At 31.0% G+C, this 21222-nt stretch overlaps 3 protein-coding genes across 3 annotated transcripts; all 3 read left to right on the top strand.

Moving 5' to 3' along the window:
• Window positions 1-13677: 13677 nt before the first annotated feature.
• LOC131630184 (uncharacterized) lies at window positions 13678-14601 on the top strand. The gene has a single exon (XM_058900974.1). It carries the CDS (start codon window positions 13678-13680, stop codon window positions 14599-14601), a length of 924 nt encoding a protein of 307 aa, XP_058756957.1.
• Window positions 14602-14621: 20 nt separating this feature from the next.
• On the top strand, window positions 14622-15215 carry LOC131630185 (uncharacterized). The gene has a single exon (XM_058900975.1). It carries the CDS (start codon window positions 14622-14624, stop codon window positions 15213-15215), a length of 594 nt encoding a protein of 197 aa, XP_058756958.1.
• Window positions 15216-17808: 2593 nt separating this feature from the next.
• On the top strand, window positions 17809-19781 carry LOC131630186 (putative F-box/FBD/LRR-repeat protein At5g22670). Its single transcript, XM_058900976.1, has 3 exons — window positions 17809-18525; window positions 18666-18969; window positions 19696-19781. The coding sequence occupies exons 1-3, from the start codon at window positions 17809-17811 to the stop codon at window positions 19779-19781; spliced, it is 1107 nt and encodes a 368-aa protein (XP_058756959.1).
• Window positions 19782-21222: the final 1441 nt, after the last annotated feature.

The raw sequence follows: 21222 nt of genomic DNA on the forward strand, positions 1-21222 counted from the left end.
TGTTAGATTCAAGCTCCATGATGAGTCAATAAGGTTGTTGACTGAAGTCAGGTATGTTCCTTATTTGAAGAAAAATCTGCTTTCTCTTGGTGAATTCGACAAGAAAGGATATGTTTTCTAAGGAGAGAAAAGTATCCTAAGAGTCATGAAGGGTTCGAAGGAAGTCTTGAGAGGTGTGAAGAAACAAGGCTTGTATACCCTTGAGGCTGAAGCTGTAAGTGGTTCGACAAATGTTGCATCCACAAAAGTGTATGTACCACGTCAATACCCATGCGAACGCACGGGCATTCCACTAGTTTAAATTAGAGAGAATAGTAGTAGTTTGTTACACTTTTATGTTTTTGACGGGGATAGTTTGTTAGACTTTTAAATTTAAGATTATAGTAATTTGTTTCTTTATGAGAACATGTGTCTAATGACGGCGTCGCTGAAATAGACATACCTCCTGATATTTTGATAGCAGAATTCAATGATCCTATTGTGGCTATTATGAATAGCACCTACCCTGATTTCATCTAGAATTTTGAATCCAATGATTACCTTAAAATTCGTGCAATTCTAGCTTCTACACTGGAAATTGTTGATCTGCTCAATGACCATATACTTAACTTAATGCCAGGTTATCCTAAGAAAATATATAATCTAACACGTTATATACTTATATATATACATACATACAAACATACATACATACATAAACACACACACACACACACACACACACACACACACACACACACACACACACACATATATATATATATATATATATATATATATATATATATATATATATATATATATTGATCTGAGCTTTTAATAGCTTTAACGGTGGGGGGTAATTGTCCAGTTACTGCTCATAGATGTTAAGTTTATCTTTGATTTTCTTGGCATTATCTTTCTTAACTCTGGTTTTCAATGAGAATCAAGATATCAGGTTTCATAAGATTGTGTCGGGAACTAATCTCTCTTATCTTACCTGGTTTATTAAGTCCACTAACATTCCATGATATCAGCATGGTCCTCTATCCAAGGCCTATATGGAGTCATTCAAAACCCCAAGAGCCTCAAGTCCATTCACACAGTTAATATCATTCAAAGAATTATTAGAGACCCTCTTACCTATGTCTTTTGTAGCTGATCCAATTGTGATCCAGTTGATATCTTCTTGTTCATCCACATTTTCTTTGCATATCTCCTTCCCCTTCAGCTTAGCTGCATCTTCTGCTGAAGTGGCCCGAGTGGGGCAAATGATAGCCTGATCCAGAGGCATTGCTTTAGGTTTCCATTGCTTCTTAACATAGTCTTTGCATTTGTGTCCAATGCACTAACATCTTTCACAATACAGTGGTTTCCATTCGTATTCCACTGGCTGCAACAACTTCCTTCCTTCACAATCCTTGATTGCTATTTCCTTTGTCATTTCCTTTGTAATAACTACTTCAACCAAAATGCGAGCATAAGAGACCCTCAATTTATTAGCAGTGCATTCATCAGTGACCAAAGGCACCCCTATGGCCCTCCCTATCTTGCTGAGGCTCTTTGCTCCCCAGAGGTGAAGAGGTAACTTCGGTAGTTTCACCCAAATTGGCAGTGTTCTGAGCATATCTCTTTTTAGGTCAAAATTTGGTTTCCATTCCCTTAGAATCAGAGAGATGTTTCTCAAAGTATAAGGCCCTCGCATCAGCACTGCATCCAAATCATCATGCGATTTGAACCTGAGGATGAAGTACCCTTCCTCGTGATAGAACATATCCGGTAACTTGACGAAGTTCCATGTCCTCTCCATGAAATTCTTGACCACATTCATGCTGAGTTCCTCTCCCATCGCATACAAGATTAGAGCCGTTTCCCAATACTGAACTTCAGATTCAATGTCTGCATCCTCGATTTTAATCTCAATTCCTTCACTTGTGACATTTGGTGCTACATACTGCATCGATAGTCCCTTCGTAGGATTTCGATTCTCAGCAAGAACGTCCACCCACGGTTTTCGTTCCTCACTCTTTCTTGATCCCTGATGCGAATCACTTTCCCCTAATCCTTTCTTTAGGGTTTCGCTCCCAATTTCCCCATCTTCAATCACTTTCTCCTTGGTAATCTCACGAATTTGTTGACTAGCGCTATCTGTATGAACTGGTACGTTGTTCTCCTTCACCGGTGACGACGGTGGAGGGTGGTTTGTCGGTGACGGTGGTGCCACTCTTGGTGGCCTCCCTCGTCCTCGCTTCCCCCGTGAACCAGTTCCCGCCATTTTTTAATCTATGTTAGGCATCTATCATAGTTAACAATTATTATATTCTATATTGTTTAGAAATTTGTTTTTTAAAACTCAATTAAAAATAGTACAAATTATTTCAAATTTATTTATTATAATTCTAAAATAGTAATTTTGATTTTAATTTTTAGTGATTTTAACCTAACTAGTTTTTTTACTATAAGCAAAAGAATATGTTGAAAGAAGAAAAAAGATACTCAACCAATACCAATACATGAGAAAATAAAGACAGGCAAAGAGTAATCCATCTCAGAATTACGGATAGACATTTACGGATACTCAAAAGAGGGTGGATTGGAGAACCAATTGTTGAACAATTTACAATTGCCTAAACCGTAGAGAGCTTTGGAATTGTAGATAGTGTATTAAAATATTTATATACACTGTTGTATCATTTAAAAAAAATTGTAACAAAAAATAAGTATTTAAATAATTACCTACATTATTTTTCTATATTAGGAAATAAATGAATTATAAAATATTTAAAATATCAATTCTAACCAATTATTTATTTATTTATTTGATGTTAAAACTAATTTGAATTGTCTTCAAATTATATTTTCATCTAACTATGTAATTCATCGCTTAAGTTTTGGATACTAAATAATTGAATAGAAAGATAATTAAAAAAATTCTATCATATTAGTAAATAATAATTTTTAATATTAAAATTTCTAATGTACAAGTGTTTAAGAAGAAAGACCATGAAAACTCAAAGTAGGGTTTGCACAGTGCATAGCTATTTTTTTCATCAAGTTCCTTCTCTTTCTCGTAAGAAAACTCAAAGATAATGAAAACAAGAAGACAAAATTACAATGCTGATGAAAATCGAGATAGACTCAAAGATTTAACTGATTGTATTTTAATTCACATATTGTCCACTTTGAATACCAAACAGGCGGTTCCAACTTGCATCCTAAAAACAAGATGGAAGAATCTCTAGAAGCTTCTTCCTGTTCTTTCCCTGGATTGTGTTTCCTTCAACACTCCCCCGAGTTTCAATAAACTTGTGTCTCTAGTTTTGTCTCTTCACGATGACAAAATAGCTCCGCACGAAAGAAACTACAAAAGCGCTATTACATGTATGTCTAGCAAAAACTACAAAAACTCATGAAAGAAATTTCGTTTTCATCTTCTGGGTTTCTAAGTTGCAGATCTGATCTCCGATTGTGGTTTTTTTCACAAAATACACTTAAGAGGTTCATCTTTTTTGTATAGCTCTTAGTTTTGCATTAGATTTGGTAGAATGATGGTGGCATAGTTGGGTTGTAACACACAGTGGAGGGATAACATTTACACAAATTTGAGAAGAAGAAATTCACTTAGATCTTGTTTTTATAAAATAACAGAAGAAGAAGTTAACAAGCAAAAGTATCATGTGAAATGGTATGTGTTGATTGATTGCTTACACACCTTGTTGTAGGAAAAATCAAGTGAGAAAAAGAAGTTTATTTGTCTCTGGATTTTTAGAAAATAGCAGTAGAAGAAATTGTTGAGCAATTAGCAAACATATGCTTTAGAGAGAGAGAGAAGTGATTTCAATTAGATTTTATCTAAACAATGTGTGGTGGAGTGTAGAACTAGAAACTAATGAAAAGTGGAAAAGCAGAAAATAAAAAGTTTGGGTAAATGAATCTTTGAGAAGGTTAATTAATAAAATAGTTGAATTGTCATTTCAACTTTCCAAAGCAAAGGACATTATTCTGTCAAAATTCAGAGTATTAATTGTTTTGTTCAATCAATATAGTCATAGTAAATTTTGAGTTTCGAGATCTTTTCATTTAATATATTATTATTAAATTATTGTTAAACGTGTAGATAACAACTAAAGAGTTGTCAAGTATACTACATTATGTAAATCATTTAGAACCAAACCAAATTATATGTAAATCTGTTTTAAAAAAATAAACCAATTTTAGTAAAATAGTTTTAAGATCCAAACCAAACCATATATGTTGTCGGTTAAACCGATTTTTATTGTTGGTTAAATCAGTTTGGATTGGATTCGGTTTTTTGTCCACCCGTACTTATCTTCTTGTATTGAAATGAAATTAAAAAGAACTCATTCAATTTTTTTTTTTCAATTTCATTATAGTTATATATTATATTTATATTTCTTACCTTGTCCTCTAGATTTTCATGTTTACAAATTATAGTTATAATATTCTATTAAATATGACCACATTCCTTGTTAGAGGATTATTATTTAAACAACTAAATCCATTTGTTTTCATCTCACATAATACCTTTCCCTAGCTAAGCAATGGAATACTCATCAAATTTGTGAAACACCATGGCCCACCACCTACTTATCAAATTTGTGTTCAAAAGAAGGGCAATATTTGATAGTCGTTTAGGAAAATGTATCTAGTATTAGCCAATCGGATTCATCATAGAAACACTCTAATCAACCTGTTTATAATTTAATAGCTTATATGTTTGGATCTTAGTTCACTATTGATGGAAGAGCTTATATGTTAGAAATTTTGGAATTTTAGAAAATGCTCTACGGACTTATAATTTTAAGAAGGAATCTTTTTTATTCTTTACGAGCGGGATACCCGTGCTATCGCACGGGGCTGTTTGGGTTTAATATTACGTGGATAAGATCTATCTTATAAAGTTATTCCGTATATATTTAAACAATACACATATTAATTGGATGACTATCGGAATAAAAATAAAACATGTAGTATGTTAAATAATAGTTAACGATGTAAGAGCTAATAATACATCCAAATTTTTAGCTCTTTAACTAAAACAATAATTACACGTCGCAATATGTTATTTGTCAATTTTTAAATTTGTTTTACGGATCATAAACATTCACATAATCACAAATATAAACAAATAATATGTAGCAACCTTTATGCATTGATTAAAGTAATATAACAACACTATAATTATTTGATCCAATATAAAAATACTTAGAACCCGTTTATAAAAACACTTATTTGATCCAACGCTGGGTAAAATAATTTTATAAAAATAATTAGTAGATTTTTCTTGTTTATTAAAATATTTGTAACTTGTTTCCGTTTATAAAAATAATTGTATCACCAATATACTTTTTCGCATTTATAAAAATACTTTTAACTTATTCACGTTTATAAATATAATTGTACTAATAGTAGACGTTTTCCGCTAATAAATTTATTTGCAATTTATTTCCGTTTATATAAATAATTGTATCAACAATAGTCTTTTTTCGTTTATAAAAAAAATTGTATCAACAATAGACAATTTTTGTTTATAAAAATATTTGTAGTTTATTCCCGTTTATAAAAAATATTTGTATCAACAATAAACTTATTTTTCGTTTATAAAAATATATGTAACTTATTTCCGTTTAGTAAATCAATTGTATCAATAGTTGACTATTCCCGTTTATGCAAATATTTGTAATATATTCCGGTTTATAAAATCAACTGTATCAACATTAGACTTTTACTTTTTTCTGTTTATAAAAATATTTGTAATTTATTCCCTTTTATAAAATCAATTGTATCAACAATTGCTTTTTTTCGGTTATAAAAATACTTATAACTTATTCCAGCTTATAAATATAATTGTATCAACAAAATTTTTTTTCTAATTTATTAAAATATTTGTAACTTATTTCCCTTTATTAATATAAGTGTATCAACAATAGTATTTTCTCTTTTATAAAATATTTGTAATTTATTTCTGTTTATAAAATAAGTTAACGGTAAACTTTTCTCCGTTTATAAAATATAAAATATTTATAACTTATTCAAATTTATAAAATATTTGTAACTTATTCAACTTTAAAAATATTTGTATCAACAATAATTTTTTCCCTTTATAAAAATATTTGCATCAAAAATAGATCTTTTTTTATAAAAATGTTTATATCCAAGATACATCTTTTCCCGTATTTAAAAAGAAAATCCTTTTAAAAAAAATTGAATCAACAATATACATTAAAAAATAAAGTAACACTTACTTTTAATTTGTGATAAAATAATTTTTTAACTTCAAATTATAAAAAATTTAGTTTAAAGTTTTTATTTTGTTTTAGTATTTTTATAACTTAGAAGATTAAAAAATGTTAAATTTTATAATTTAACATTTGAACGTGGGCACCAACTATAATTTATAAATTGGTTCATTAATTGAGGCTAAACTTTTTAAAATAGATGGCAATGTTTTTAATTTAAACGTGTTTCATATTCTTATTAATTTCCTCATAAAAATCTAAAACATTAAAACAAAACTAATTTGTAGTATTAAAAACTTAAGGACCAATATATGTTATAAACGTATCATATTAAAATAAATAAGTAATAAATTGTAATTACAATATTAAATGATATTTTAACCTTTATTATAGTTGTTATAATTTAATTGCATTTAAGACCTAAACTATTAAAAATTGAAATTGAAACTTAAAAAACTACATTGAAAATTTGCATTTATTAAATGATAATTTGACCATTATTATATTATTAACTATTTGAATTTGCATTGAAAAGTAAGTGAATTATTCATAAATATGGTAATTTACATTTATTTTTTTTAAAAGAAATGCTATAATATTAATAACATTAAGAAAGTTTTAATGATATACATTTCTTGCATTTTAAAATAAATATTTTCCATATTAATTTTTAAACGAATTTTAAAATAGAGTATGTAATATTATAAATTATATATTAATTTTTTATATTTTTATATGTATTTAAAAATAGAAGTAAAAATTTATGTTTAAAATTATCCAATTTTAAATTCAGCCAACTAAGTCAGCAGATAACCAACATCAGCCAACTAAGATACAGAAGAAGCTAAAACATAATTAAGTCACCTTATTGTATGAACTCACATAGAATGGAATAAAATAGACACTACACCATTTTTGATTTTAGGCAACGGAAATACTTTAAGGAAGTTTCATTATCCTTTCACCTTGAAACACTTTATAGTCACAAAAATATATCACATCTATAGATGAATAGCATTAAACAGAAAAAAAATGTCATGATCATAAGTGGTCAGGACTAACCATAAACTAAAATGTGTCTTTACATTGAAAAATGCAAAAGTTAAAGAACATGTGAAACAAGCGGCTATACTTAAGTTCAAAATCCATATATTGTTTTTCAACCAAAGCCTGACCATGTAATAAAATGCTGACATAAAAAATGAATGATGAATAATACTAGTTAATTAGCACTCAAAATCATAGAATCATCCACACATGAAACATGGTGGTGGCAACAATGGTTCAAATCTATTAAACTTTGGCAGGAAAAAGATATTGATGAGGCAAGGGTAGTGTGGATCCGAGTCTATGGCGTGTCTTGCCATGCTTGGAGCAATGATTTTTTTGTTTCCTTAGCAAACAGATTGGGTGAGTTTATTTGTCTGGATGATAATACGATGACTGGGAGTAACATGGATATTGCACGGTTCATGATCAGGGTCGATTCTAGGTTCAATCTACCTGAGTCTCTGAAGGTTGTAGTTGATGGGGTTCCTTTCATCCTAAATCTACGGGAAGATTCGTATGGCCCTTTAAGGATTAATGCCCAGAAGGTTCCTGCTCAGATAAGGGAGTCATCATCTTCGTCGGGTTTCGAGGGATCTATTAATGAAGAGATTAGGGATGAAGAAGAAGTTAACGCGGAAGCTGTTCTTGGCTCAAAGGCGGGGTTGGAGAACTCTGTTGAAGATGAAGAGGAAGCTTTGAATCATATAGAGGAGGCGGTGGCTGTCAAGTTCATAGCTTCTAGAGTCTTTTGAGAATTATCAGAAAGTTTTGACAACTTTATGGGGGGAGAACCAAAAGCAAAAAAGGCAGATGAGACATTTGATAGTGCTATTCAAGCCTGTTTGGAAGATAAAAGGTGTTAGAAAATTAATTCAAGTAAAATGGAATTGAGGCTAGAATCGTGTACGGAACACTTTCCTTATAGTATTTCAAGCACTCCCAATTTGTCTTGGAGTTTCTACGCAGGAATACCCAGGATAATTCAGCCTTCTCGAGTTTGCGCAAGACCGGCGAAAACTCGAATGTAGCGAAGAGTGCTCTGGAATTATTCTAGAGGATTTGTATTTTTGTGATTGTTATTTTCTGAATTCGGAATGAATTATTTATAGGCCACATTGGTATTGTTTCACAGGGTTGCGACCCTTGGTGAAACAATCTCTCTTACCAAAAGTCACAATGATTGGCCTATACGAACACACTTCAAAAGTTGCATGGTTTCATTCTATAACACTTCCTGAAGTGTTGCCATTTTTCAAATCCACTTCTCTTGTCATTTTAGAACATCTATTATATTATTAATTATTATTAATAATTTACAACAATCCCCCACTTGTTCTAATAATGACAAGTTTAATTCCAGAATATAGAAAGCAAAAGAGTGTTAATACAGTTAGGTATCTTTCGATTTGAACTTAACCTTAGTAAAGACAACGCAAAGCCTAATCGGAACGTTAGGTAGCTATGCTTTGAACCATTATCCCATGTGATCAGACCGGCGTTACTATACACACACTCTTTAAAGGTTCTTCGCCTACATATCTCGCCTAGCACTATTTATGGCCATGTGCTTTTCCTGTTTTCATGAATTTTTCATGAGAGAAACTCCAACTCTCACTTTAAGACGGCACCATCTCGAAATTCATATAGGTGAAGTTCAGTTTGTATCTATTTTTTTTTGAGATACATATCCTCCTCGATATAGAACTTCATTAAGAGTTTCTAAAAAACTCAACCCTCAATTATGTAATAGTCAACATTGTCACAAAATGTTGCACCAACTTCCAAATCAACGACTTGTTGTTACCCATTGAATCTTAGGTTAAGATGTATTAACTTCAGATTGGGTTGCTATCATTGTTGGAACACTTATTCAAGGAGTTTCAACCTCATACCTCTTGAGGTTGTCTTTACTAAATCCCTGGCCAGTAGTTTAGTAAATGAATCATTCAAAAGTATAGATCGATCGTATATATGTGAATTAAATGATTACATCTTTAATCAATTTTCTCACGAAAGAATGTCTAAGGCCTCAGTGCCCAAACTTTTCATTTTACACTTATCTGAATTCTCTTGCTAAATTGGCTTGACTATCACATTGTGTGAACACCTTTGAAACATCGTCTTTAGTCAATGGAACTTCCAACAGAAGATCCTTCAACCATTCAACTTCTTGACCAGTGGAAGCGAGATCCACATACTACTATGGCTCCATGGTCAAGAGAGTGAGGCATCTTTGTTTCTTGCTCTTCCAAGAAATCTCACCCCCAACTAGTGTAAATATCCACTTAGTTGTAAATATATGATCTCCAACACTCGATATCCAACTCATATTGGTATATCCTTCTAATATGGAAGGAAACCTACCATAATGGAGGTCAAGATTTTGGTTTTTAAAAGATAATCAAAATCCTTGTGGTGGCCTTCCAGTGCTCACCATTTAGATTGCTAGTAATATACTCATTTACTATTTGCAACTGCTATATCGCATATAGTACATTGTATTAGAAAACCAATTTCACTTTTATATTCTAATATAGCCATAACTCTTCCATCATCATTTTGACACTAAGATCAGATTGAATTTTTGAAATGTGATCGTTTGAACTTATCAAGAACTTTCTCAACAAAGTGTATTTGACTAAGTTCATAACCCCCACTATTTTCGCATTAATTTGATCCCCAAAAGAGTGTCAACTAGTCCAAGATCTTTTATCTTGAATGTGAAAGTTTTCTCAATATGTTTTTAGCCCCCACTATTTCGCTTTACTTTGATCGAAAATAGTGTCTACCATTTCAAGATCTTTTCATCTTGAATATCAAATCTAGAAATCTCTTTGTTTCTAAAATTCCATTCATATCATTAATAATGATCAACAATATCAACATAGAGACAAAAAAATCACAATGCTCTCACACAACTTTATGTACAAACACTTGTCGCAAGAATTTGATGAAGAAATATATTTAGATAATCATGCATGATGATGCAAGAAGGTTTTTAGATGAAGTGAGAGATGAAATTAAGAGCAATTTAAAATAGTACAATATAAATTGCAATGAGTACCTTGGTTATGTTTACTTCTATCAAATTTTCACTTGAATTTCTATGTTAAACCTTCTTGGTCAACTTCATCATTAGTGTGCATGATACTTTTGATCCTTTTCTTCTTTGATAATCTTTGTCTTCATCAAAACTAGATATAAGGTATATTCTTCACAATCTCCCCCTTTTTGATGATGACAAACTCTTTGAATTCTTGTTTTTGATAAGATTGAAAATTCTCCCTCTAACTTGTGTGTTTCCCCTTTAGTTTGTGTGTCTCCTCCTTAATCAGAAAATCTTACAATGACAAATTCAAACTTTTAATGTCATTGTTTCAGTGCTTGTTTTAATCCATACAAGGATTTAACAAGCTTGTACACTTTTTTTGTTCATTAGTAGGAAATACATAACCTTCCGATTTCTCCGTATAAATCTCCTCATTGAGATTTCTATTTAGGAATATCGTTTGACATTTACTTGATCAATAAGATCATGTAAAGAAACTAATGTAAGCGATACTTTTAATTATCGTCATCCTTGTTGGTGGTGCATATGTGTTGAAATAATCAACACATTCCTTTTGTATAAAATCCTTGGTTACTAATATATGCTTGTAGATGTTTAATGTACCATCACTATGATACTTTCTTCTAAACATCCATTTGCATCCAATGGATCTTGATCTTTTATGTAGATCGACAAGTTCTCAAATATGGTTTGACATTATTGAATCCATTTCGTCTTGGATAACATCATTCCAAGAGAAGTCCCTTGAAGTTACTTTTTCATTGTAATTTTTAGGATCATCATCCACTTGAAGAATAATAGGAATATTACGAACATAATTCTCACTATTTTCTTTTACTAGATAAAAGAAATATGTCAACAATCGATTTTGTTCGGTCATAATTCCTCAGCCTTTCAAACTTTCTGCTTATTCTAAGTTCAAGTTGTTTTTCAACAATCATTGACGAACTTTCGATTTTTATTTTCAACAACCCTTGGAGAAGCCACCTCACAAGGTTCCTTATTTGTGTGAATCACAAATTCCTTATCCTCTGCGATAAGATTCTCAATATTCAACTTCTTCGAATTTAGTAATTATATTAGACTCCAAAAATCTATATAAATCATGATCCATCTTTGGATGGTCTTTATATGTCTTATAATAATAAATTTTATCGAACACAAACAATTAATGTAATATATAGATTATAGTATTATATGATTTGAAATTATAAACTTTAATTAATTTAATCATTTTTGATAATCAACAAAACTCGTTAAAACAAACAAGTTATCGGTTATCAATTTATCATTGATCATAAATATGTATATAAGAAATTATTTTAACCAAATCATATTCAGACAAATTACGTACCAATTATAAAAGCATTATTTTATAAAATAAATTTAATTTATCAGTACATAAACCATCAATATTAAATAATAGTAGTACTTTTATGGAAAGTATTGTGTTGCTGAAAGTAACAAATCTGAATTACTTTTTTTTTTAATTTTAATTAAAAGGCTTCAGTGCAGTACCCAGTACCGTTCGAGACCGTTATCAAAATATATTATAGGATATGTATCATGTATATGTATATATTAGTATTTACATATTATTGGTTTCAAAATTATATAGCCAAACAACACATCAATTGACATCAATTGATACAAGTTTTGATAAGAATTATATATCATTGTAATATTGCCAAACCATATATATGAATTGGAATAGTACTTTCTGGAAAACTAATAGATTGTTTCAATTCTATATATAAATTAATGCATTGTTACATTAACATCATATCCTTTCACGCAGTGCCGACACTGTTGTAATAACTTTCAATTATAGAGTTTGCAGTGCTATAACATTAATATGATAATCTACCTTTTCTTATCGATTGAGAGTTATTTCAGTAACATACATATTAAATTCCATGCAAAACAAAAGTCATACATTTAGAAAAGATTTTAATATATTATTTTTGATTGATTCGGTATCATAAACAAAATTTGTTTTCCAGACATAGTATAATTAATAATGACAATTATAAATTTGCATTATAACTCATAACAATTCATCACCGTCAAACTTTTTAGAGTACTTTAATGTTTATGAGAAGTAGTAAAAACATACCCGAGTTCATGATACAGATTCTTCTTGTATTCATGATTTGATTTATTCTCTCCTTTCTTTGATGTTTAAAATTGAAACCTCGATAGCCATTATATTAAATACTATAAGATTGTTAGAAAGTTAATTCAAGTAAAATGGAATCGAGGCTAGAATCGTGTACGGAACACTTTCCTTGTAGTATTTCAAGCACTCCCAATTTGTCTTGGAGTTTTTACGCAGGAATACCCAGGATAATTCAGCCTTCTCGAATTTGCGCAAGACCGGCGAAAACTCGAATGTAGCGAAGAGTGCTCTGGAATTATTCTAGAGGATTTGTATTTTTGTGATTGTTATTTTCTGAATTCGGAATGAATTATTTATAGGCCACATTGGCATTGTTTCACAAGGTAGCGACCCTTGGTGAAACAATCTCTCTTACCAAAAGTCACAATGATTGGCCTATAAGAACACACTTCAAAAGTTGCATGGTTTCATTCTATAACACTTCATGAAGTGTTGCCATTTTTCAAATACACTTCTCTTGTCATTTTAGAACAACTATTATATTATTAATTATTATTAATAATTTACAACAAAAGGAAGAAATCGGTTGGTGACCAACAGGTATTGGTGGTATCTTCTGATTATTCTGTATCGGAGGTAGGGGAGAAGGTAGGGGAGACAGGTGGTGATGAGTCGGTTCGGAAAGTGGAGGAAACAACAAAGATTTCAGATCGTGTGTTGGGGAACGTAGAGGCAGAAGGTACTAGGGCTCCAAGTGATCTTTTTTTATCTATCAATAAAGGTTATTGTGTGGGTGGGCCAAGTGGTAATGACCCGGGTAGGCCCAACAAAGCTTTTAAAAAGAAGGTGCATATGGTGTTAAATGTGGGCCAGTCTCAGAAAGTATTTAATAAAAATCGTGTTCTAAAGAACAATTATCCCTCTTCTCTTTCTGCTGTTTCGACCTCCCCAGTGGGTGTTTTGGACCCGAATAACTTAAACGAAGATTTACAACCAGCTAATTCTGATATTATTAGGTGTAATTCAAGACTTTTAGACAATTTTGGCTCAGCAGGTGAAAGTAGATTGGAAAAAGCTTTAATTAAAATTGGAATGGTCACAGGAGGGGCTTCAAAATATGGAATGAAAAAATCAGGTGGTTTTAAGGCAGATGATACAAAAAAGATGGAAGGCAAGAAGGCGCAATTAAATTGTTTCAAATGATAATTGGGAGCTTTAACATAAGGGGAGGAGGTAGTAGCATCAAAAGGAAGCGGATAAGGAGTATTATCAATAAAGGAAGGGCGGATTTTTTTCTAATTCAAGAAACTAAATTGGAGGAGATTTCAGTTTCTTTGGCTAGAAGTTTTTGGGGAAATGATGACTTTGGGTTCTCCTTCTCTGCCTCTGTTGGATCGGCGGGCGGTTTGATCTCTCTTTGGCGTAATTCGGAAGTGGGAGTTTTGGCTAGTTTTCGTGGTGAAGGTTACCTTGGTTCGAAAATGGCTTGGAAAGGAGGTACTTTTTACATAGTAAATGTTTATTATCCTTGTTCTTTGGCGTTAAAGAGATTGTTGTGGTCTAGGCTCTTAGTGTTGAAAAACACTTTTAATGATGGAGAGTGGATTTTTGGTGGAGATTTTAATGCGGTGAAGAATCGGAGCGAAAGAGTGGGGCGTTCTTTTAGGAGTGGTAACGGTGAATGGAAGTTATTCTCGGACTTCATTGATGATAGTGGTCTAATAGATGTTCCTTGTAGAGGAAAGAAATATAGTTGGTATAGTGGGGATGGAAAATCCAAGAGTAGGATCGATATATTTTTAGTCACGCATAACAATATTCAATCGTGGGGAATCGTTGGTCAATTAATAGGAAATAGGGATGTTTCCGATCATTGCCCGATTTGGTTATTAAGCGACAAGGAAGATTGGGGTCCTAAGACTTTTACTTTTAACAATGAGTGGTTTTCCGAAAAAAACTTCTTATCTTTTGTGGAGGAGGAATGGAAGGGGTTAAATGGTAGTGGAAGAGGAGACTTTTTTTTGAAGGAGAAGCTTCGTTTAATCAAAGATAGGTTGAGATGGTGGAATAGAAATATCTTGGGAAGGTGGATTTGGAGGTGGATGAGGGAGTTAGAATTCTAAATGATTCGGATGATAGGGAAATGTGGGATGAGGAGACTCACCTTAATAAAATAAAGGCTTCTAGGAAAATTTGGCTTAACTTAAAGGTTAAGGAGAATATGTTGATTCAAAAGTCTAGGCTAAAGTGGTTAAATGATGGAGACTTCAATAGTAGATATTTTCATCGTGTTATGAGGGAAAGAAGGAGTAAGAATTATATTGGCTCTTTGAATACTCCGAATGGTATGGTTACCGCGGTGGGAGATGTTAAGGATGCGGTTAGAGGGCATTTTGGTCTTAAATTTAAGGAGGAGTGCATTGATAGGCCTTTAGTGGACGACGTCTTTGTGCAATCGTTGAGTTTGGAAGATAGTTTATCTTTAGAGGTCCCTTTTTCGATGGAGGAGATTAAAGAGGCGGTGTGGAGTTGTGATGGTTCTAAAAGTATGGGCCCGGATGGTATTTCTCTCCTTTTTTTCAAGAAGTGTTGGTCTTTTGTTAAAGAGGATGTGGTTTCTTGTTTTAATTCTTTTTATTCCGGAACTGTTTTTTCTAAGGCAATTACCTCCTCTTTCCTAACGCTTGTTCCTAAAAAAGACAATCCGGTAGACCTTGATGATTTTAAACAGGAATAAGTTATAAATATTTTTATAAACGGGAAAAAGTCTTTCATTGATACAATTATTTTTATAAATGGGAATAATTTATAAATATTTTTATAAACTGCAAAAAGTCTATTGTTGATACAATTATTTTTATAAACGGGAAAAAGTTACAAATATTTTTATAATTACGAAAAAAGTCAACTATTGATAAAATTATTTTTCTAAATAGAAATAAGTTACAAATATTTTTATAAATGGACACACTGTTTCTAAAACCTTGCATCCGCCCAACAAAACCATGGGTGCGGGGCGTGGAGGATATAGAATTGTGTCTCTATGTGAAGTGTACTACATCATATACTCATATATTCTTTAACATAGTTTCTATCTATATCTTTGACAACAACTACAATCTGATAAATAAAATTAATATTTATGGTAGAGCCTTTTCCCAGGGCGCGGACACCCAACGAGGAGGGTGTTAGTGGTTTATCAATGGGTCAATAATGCTGATCCCTCTTTATTTTTGTGCTACTCCTAGGGCGGGAAGAAGATAAGAAAACGCGAAGCGTTCTACTGGTTTCCCAACTTGTTGCTTCTAAAGGCTGCCCTCTCTCGGCTGGATGTTGGTTCAGCCTACTACGAGGATCCCGTATCCAGCAACCCAATCTAAAAAACGGTAAAAAAAAGTCATCATTTAAAAAAAAATTTAGCGAGATTCGGTTTTCCCCCTTATTAAAAAAAAATTTAGCCTTTGCCCCTTAGAAAACAAGATTCTGTTACTAATGATACATTATTGCAAGCTTACCACCAAACCATGCATGTTATGTTGATTATAGTTGCCAAGTAGTTCTATATAATTGCTGCAAGCTTACCATTCAGTATAGCTTATAATTGCTGCAAGTTTAATTGTTATAATTCTTTTATAAATTCTATTTTTATAATACTTTTTGGTTTTTAATAAATTTTTTTAATTAACGTTTTTATTTAGTTTTTTAATTAACCTTTTCAATATTAACGTTTTTTATTTAGTTTTTAATAAATTTTTTTAATTAACGTTTTTATTTAGTTTTTAATAAATTTTTTTAATTAACATTTTTATTTAGCTTTTTTAATTAACGTTTTTATTTAGTTTTTTAATTCCAAAATTATTTTTAATAATTATATAATTATAAAATATTTAAATGTATTTTAATTAATGTTTTTTTATATAATTATATAATTATAAGATATTTAAATGTATTTTTTATAAATTTAAATTTCTGCTAAATTTTTTTAAATATTTTTAATAAAAATGTAAATTAAAACGTTAATAAATATATATAGATTTAATAAAAAAAATTTATAAATTTTAAAAATTTTATAAATATTAACTTTTTAACATTTTATAAATATTAATATTATTTTATAATAACTTAAAATTATTAAAAAAACGTTTATATAAATTAAAAAACCGAATAAAAATGTTTATGAAAATTATTTTAAAAAATGTTTATGTAAATTATTAAATATTACATTTATATAATTATAAAAAAAACGTTAATTAAAAAAAATTATTAAAAAACTGAATAAAAATGTTTATGAAAATTATTAAAAAAATGTTTATATAAATTATTAAATATTCATTTATTTAATTATTAAAAAAAACGTTAATTAAAAAAACTTATTAAAATGTTTTGAATAAAAATGTTTATGAAAATTATTAAAAAAATGTTTATATAAATTATTAAATATTACATTTATATAATTTAAAAAAATGTTAATTAAAAAAAATTATTAAAAAAACTGAATAAAATTTTTTATGAAAATTATTAAAAAAATGTTTATATAAATTATTAAATATTACATTTATTTAATTTAAAAATACGTTAATTAAAAAAAATTAAAAAAATTGAATAAAAATGTTTATGAAAATTATTAAAAAAATGTTTATATAAATTATATATATTACATTTATTTAGAACGTTAATATGCACAGCAATAGTAAATATTACATTTCTATGAATGTTAATATAAATAGCAATTATATGAATGTTAATATTACATTTATGCACAGCAATTAAAAAAAAACGTTAATATGCACAGCAATTGTAAATATTACATTTATATGAATCTTATGCTTGCAGCAATTATATAGAACTACTTGACAACTATAATCAACATAACATGCACTGTTTGGTGGTAAGCTTGCAACAATGTATCATTAGTAACCTGGGTTCGAATCGTAGGTTTTGCAACTTATTAATTTGCATTTTTCCAAGCTTCACAAAGCCAGCTGCCACGTCATATGCACAGTCATCCAAACAAGGATTATGGCGCCCGGTCAGCAAGATTCTCCCAGCACAGCCAGCCAAACAGGTGATAGGGGGTGTCCAAAAACATAATCTTGTTTTCTAAGGGGCAAAGGCTAAATTTTTTTTTAATAAGGGGGAAAACCGAATCTCGCTAATTTGGCAGGGGGATAAATACTATTTAACCCTTTTTTATATACATTTTTAACTATAACTATATAATATTTTTTTATATACATTTTTAACTATAACTATATAATATCTATATAATATAATATAATATTTAACTATAACTATATAATATTTTTATATACATTTTTATATTACAAATCATGTCTTCTGGTCGTTCAATTCCTACGGAGGATAGAATTAGCGACTTGCCGGACTCAATTCACTGCCACATTCTCTCCTTCCTTCCAACCAAATTCGTTGCAACCACAATGATTCTCTCAAAGAGATGGAAACCGGTATGGCTCTATGTCCTTATTCTTAACTTCGATGACAAAGAGTTCAATGACTTTGAGACATTTCGCAAGTTTGTTTATTCAACCATGTTCTCCTTGCGAGACAAAAAGACTTGGATCCAATCGTTTACCTTGAAATTATGCTACTATTCTCGCTTCAAACAACGAGAATTGAATAGAATTTTTAAATTTGTGGTGCAACGAGGAGTCAAGAATCTTAACTTCGACTTGTCTGGTATATCACATTGTATCAAATTACCTCCTTGCATTTTCAGTTGTAAGACGCTTCAGGTTCTTAGGTTGGAGAACATAAAAATGTGGGATTTTGATCAAGTGAATTTTCCTTGTCTCAAAACTCTTCATTTGAATAATGTTGATTTCAAATCTCCTATATATTTTGCAAAGTTTCTATATGGCTGCCCTATTCTAGAAGATTTGAATGCAAAATCACGTACCTTCTGGAAATCAATTGATCCCATGGAAAACTTGAATGCTTTACCTAGTTTGGTCAAAGTAAGGATTTGTTATAATACAGATATTCCGATGTCTTTGGTTTGTAAGACGGGAATTTTGCAAATAGAACAGGTATGAATGTTATCCTAATGAATATTCACTATTAATTTGCATTGAGTATATATTAATTAACTAATTTTTTAATCTATTGGCTCATAAGATATCAAATAGAGTATACATTTCTAACGTTCTATTGTGTGCAACTCACGCAGATATGGGAGATGACTTGGAAACCACTTCCCATGTTTCACAATTTGACTCACATGGAACTTACTTTTTGGCTTAGCTTATTGAAGAGGGAGTGCAGGTCGTTGAAAGAAATACTCCCAAAATTTCCCAATCTTCAACATTTTAACATTAATTTGATATCAGGGAATAGTAGAGGTGCAACATATATTTGTTCTGAATGTTCGAAGGTTGTTCCACCCAATCCCACCATTGCTCCAGAATGTCTTTCCTCACAGCTTAAAACATTTAGCATTCAATGTTCCACAGACACAGAAAACATCAACAATTGTGAGTTCCAATTTGTAAAATATATTATGCAACATTCAAAAGTACTAGAGACTGTGAGAGTCAAAAGTACCTGCCTTGTAAAGATCCAAATGTTTATGAAGTTATCTTCATGCACAAGGAGCTCTCCGACATGTAAACTTTTATTTGGTTGATGATTACAATTATGTCGTGGTTTTCTTTTGGATGAATGTGTAGTGGTTTTTCATGAAAGAAATTTTCGAGATTAATATCAAATACTTTCTAGTGTAAAGAGAGAGACCAGTCCATGTAATCAAAGTTCTACTTTTTATTTATTTTATTGTGTGGTGTTCTCTGGTTGTTGATTCTATGAATACTTGCGAAATCTATAACAGTGTTTGATTTTTTTTTTTGCTTGGTTAGAGGTGGCTGTGTTTTGGTGTTTGAACATTTAATGTACCTATTAAATTTTATTTTTAAGGTAAGCCATTAACTGTTTCTTGGAGGTTAGGTAAGATGAAGTATGGCATAATAACTTGTCAAATTACAAAAATTAATATATTATAACATTGACGAATAAGATTTAAAGTCTAATTCATAGACTTGTCTATTTAGGCATGAAATGTTGATGCCGATTAATAATGTTTGTCTGTCACAACAAACTGGATTTTATTGTTTGGTATCATAAAATTGACAAGGGTTCCAGGATGGTGTTTGTTAATTTTAGGTTATGCGTGGATGATTTTGTGTGTTGTATGGATCACTCAGTTATAGGTGTGGATGGTTCTGTGTTGTTGAGTGTGAACTCGTATTCTGCATATCATCAGTTCTATATGTCAGCGTTTTATTACTGAATTCTTGAGTCACTTATCTGCATTGGCTTTTAGCTTGAGGAGTGTTCAACTTCATTAGTTAGTTAACTTAGTTTTTTTTCCATTAGAATTAAAAGTCGTTCAATTTACGGTGAATAACTTCATTATGGATGGAACATCTATTATTTATTATATATGGTTTGTCCACTCTTTCATAACAATGTCCAAGCTTATTAGATGAATGAAAGTTGTTGGTTGCATTTGCAAGCTTAATAAAAAATTAAATAAAAAAATAAAGTGGCTAACCAATAAAACTCTACAAATTTATTTCATCTTCACATTACATAGGATTCCATACTAGAAAAAAAACAACAAACCAAACTCTCCCGAAGCTGTCAGGCTAGTGCTAAATAGATAGGTAATAGATATTGATAATAAGGATACCGTAGTGACACATATCCGCATTTCGCAGACAAAAACTCCCTCCTATGCAAAACCAATTCGAATTATGCCATTATAACTCGACCTACACTCTTTGTTCTTTTTCACCTCTTTTCATTCTAGCGCAATCACATTAAGCCCGTTATCCGTACACATTCATAGTAAGGAAACCGGTTAGCGACTATGATCCTTTTCATTAGCACAGGGTTCTGGTTACAAAAGTGGCACACCCCTTTTTATAACCCATCGCAATTGTGGGGGATCGGACCGTAATCCGCCCTACCGAGTCCAATACCAGAGACCAATGGACCAACTAACAATGGGCGTTACTTTTTTTTTTTTAGAATCAACAACCGTTGGGCTAAATGACCGGGTGAGGGTCACCTAACTTAGAAGGTGTATTCCTTTTTTTTTCCAATTTAATCGAACATTCATTCGTTATTTTTCAGGATCATTCACTTATATTCATCGGCCTCCAAACGTAGACGTGCTTAAGATGGTGCCGACTGCTAGTATAAACTACTTAAGAGGCTACTTCAAAACTTGGAACTCGAGGTCTCGGCATAATGGTTATTCAAATCGAACACACATACTTAGGGAATTTAGGGTGTTAGGACGGTACCGATATTATCAAAACTTTCCTAAGTTTACTTAACATAGCTTAGACGGCAATGGTGAGATGGGCAAGTCTTCTTCTTCTTCTTCTTGGATAGTTGGCATGATAGATAATCTAGACGTCTTGGTTTGAAAGTTTTGACGGCGAATATAAGATTGTGTTGTCGATACCCTTTTGGACTCTATAGCCCTCTTATTTGCAAGCTTAGCCTCCAATACTCTTTTGTTCTTCATTAAATTCTTCATTGCCGTATTCAAGAGTATAATGTCGCTACTTGTGTATCTTATATTTTCACCCTCGTGTATCTTAGATGGCATTGGTGAGACGGACGAGTCTTCTTCTTGGATGGTAGTCATGATGGATAATTTAGACGGCATAGTTGGAAATTTTTGACGACGAAGATAACATTGAGTTGTCGATACCCGT

Source organism: Vicia villosa, unplaced genomic scaffold (assembly GCF_029867415.1).
Source record: "Vicia villosa cultivar HV-30 ecotype Madison, WI unplaced genomic scaffold, Vvil1.0 ctg.000655F_1_1, whole genome shotgun sequence".
NCBI lineage: Eukaryota > Viridiplantae > Streptophyta > Magnoliopsida > Fabales > Fabaceae > Vicia > Vicia villosa.

What these genes read in the sequence shown, in the direction of transcription:
- LOC131630184 (XM_058900974.1), top strand. Translation starts at nt 13,678, where the DNA reads ATGATAATTGGGAGCTTTAACATAAGGGGAGGAGGTAGTAGCATCAAA.
- LOC131630185 (XM_058900975.1), top strand. Translation starts at nt 14,622, where the DNA reads ATGTGGGATGAGGAGACTCACCTTAATAAAATAAAGGCTTCTAGGAAA.
- LOC131630186 (XM_058900976.1), top strand. Translation starts at nt 17,809, where the DNA reads ATGTCTTCTGGTCGTTCAATTCCTACGGAGGATAGAATTAGCGACTTG. An exon ending in GAATTTTGCAAATAGAACAG is followed by an intron (nt 18,526 to 18,665) that starts GTATGAATGTTA and finishes CAACTCACGCAG; the next exon opens with ATATGGGAGATGACTTGGAA. An exon ending in CACAGAAAACATCAACAATT is followed by an intron (nt 18,970 to 19,695) that starts GTGAGTTCCAAT and finishes TGGATCACTCAG; the next exon opens with TTATAGGTGTGGATGGTTCT.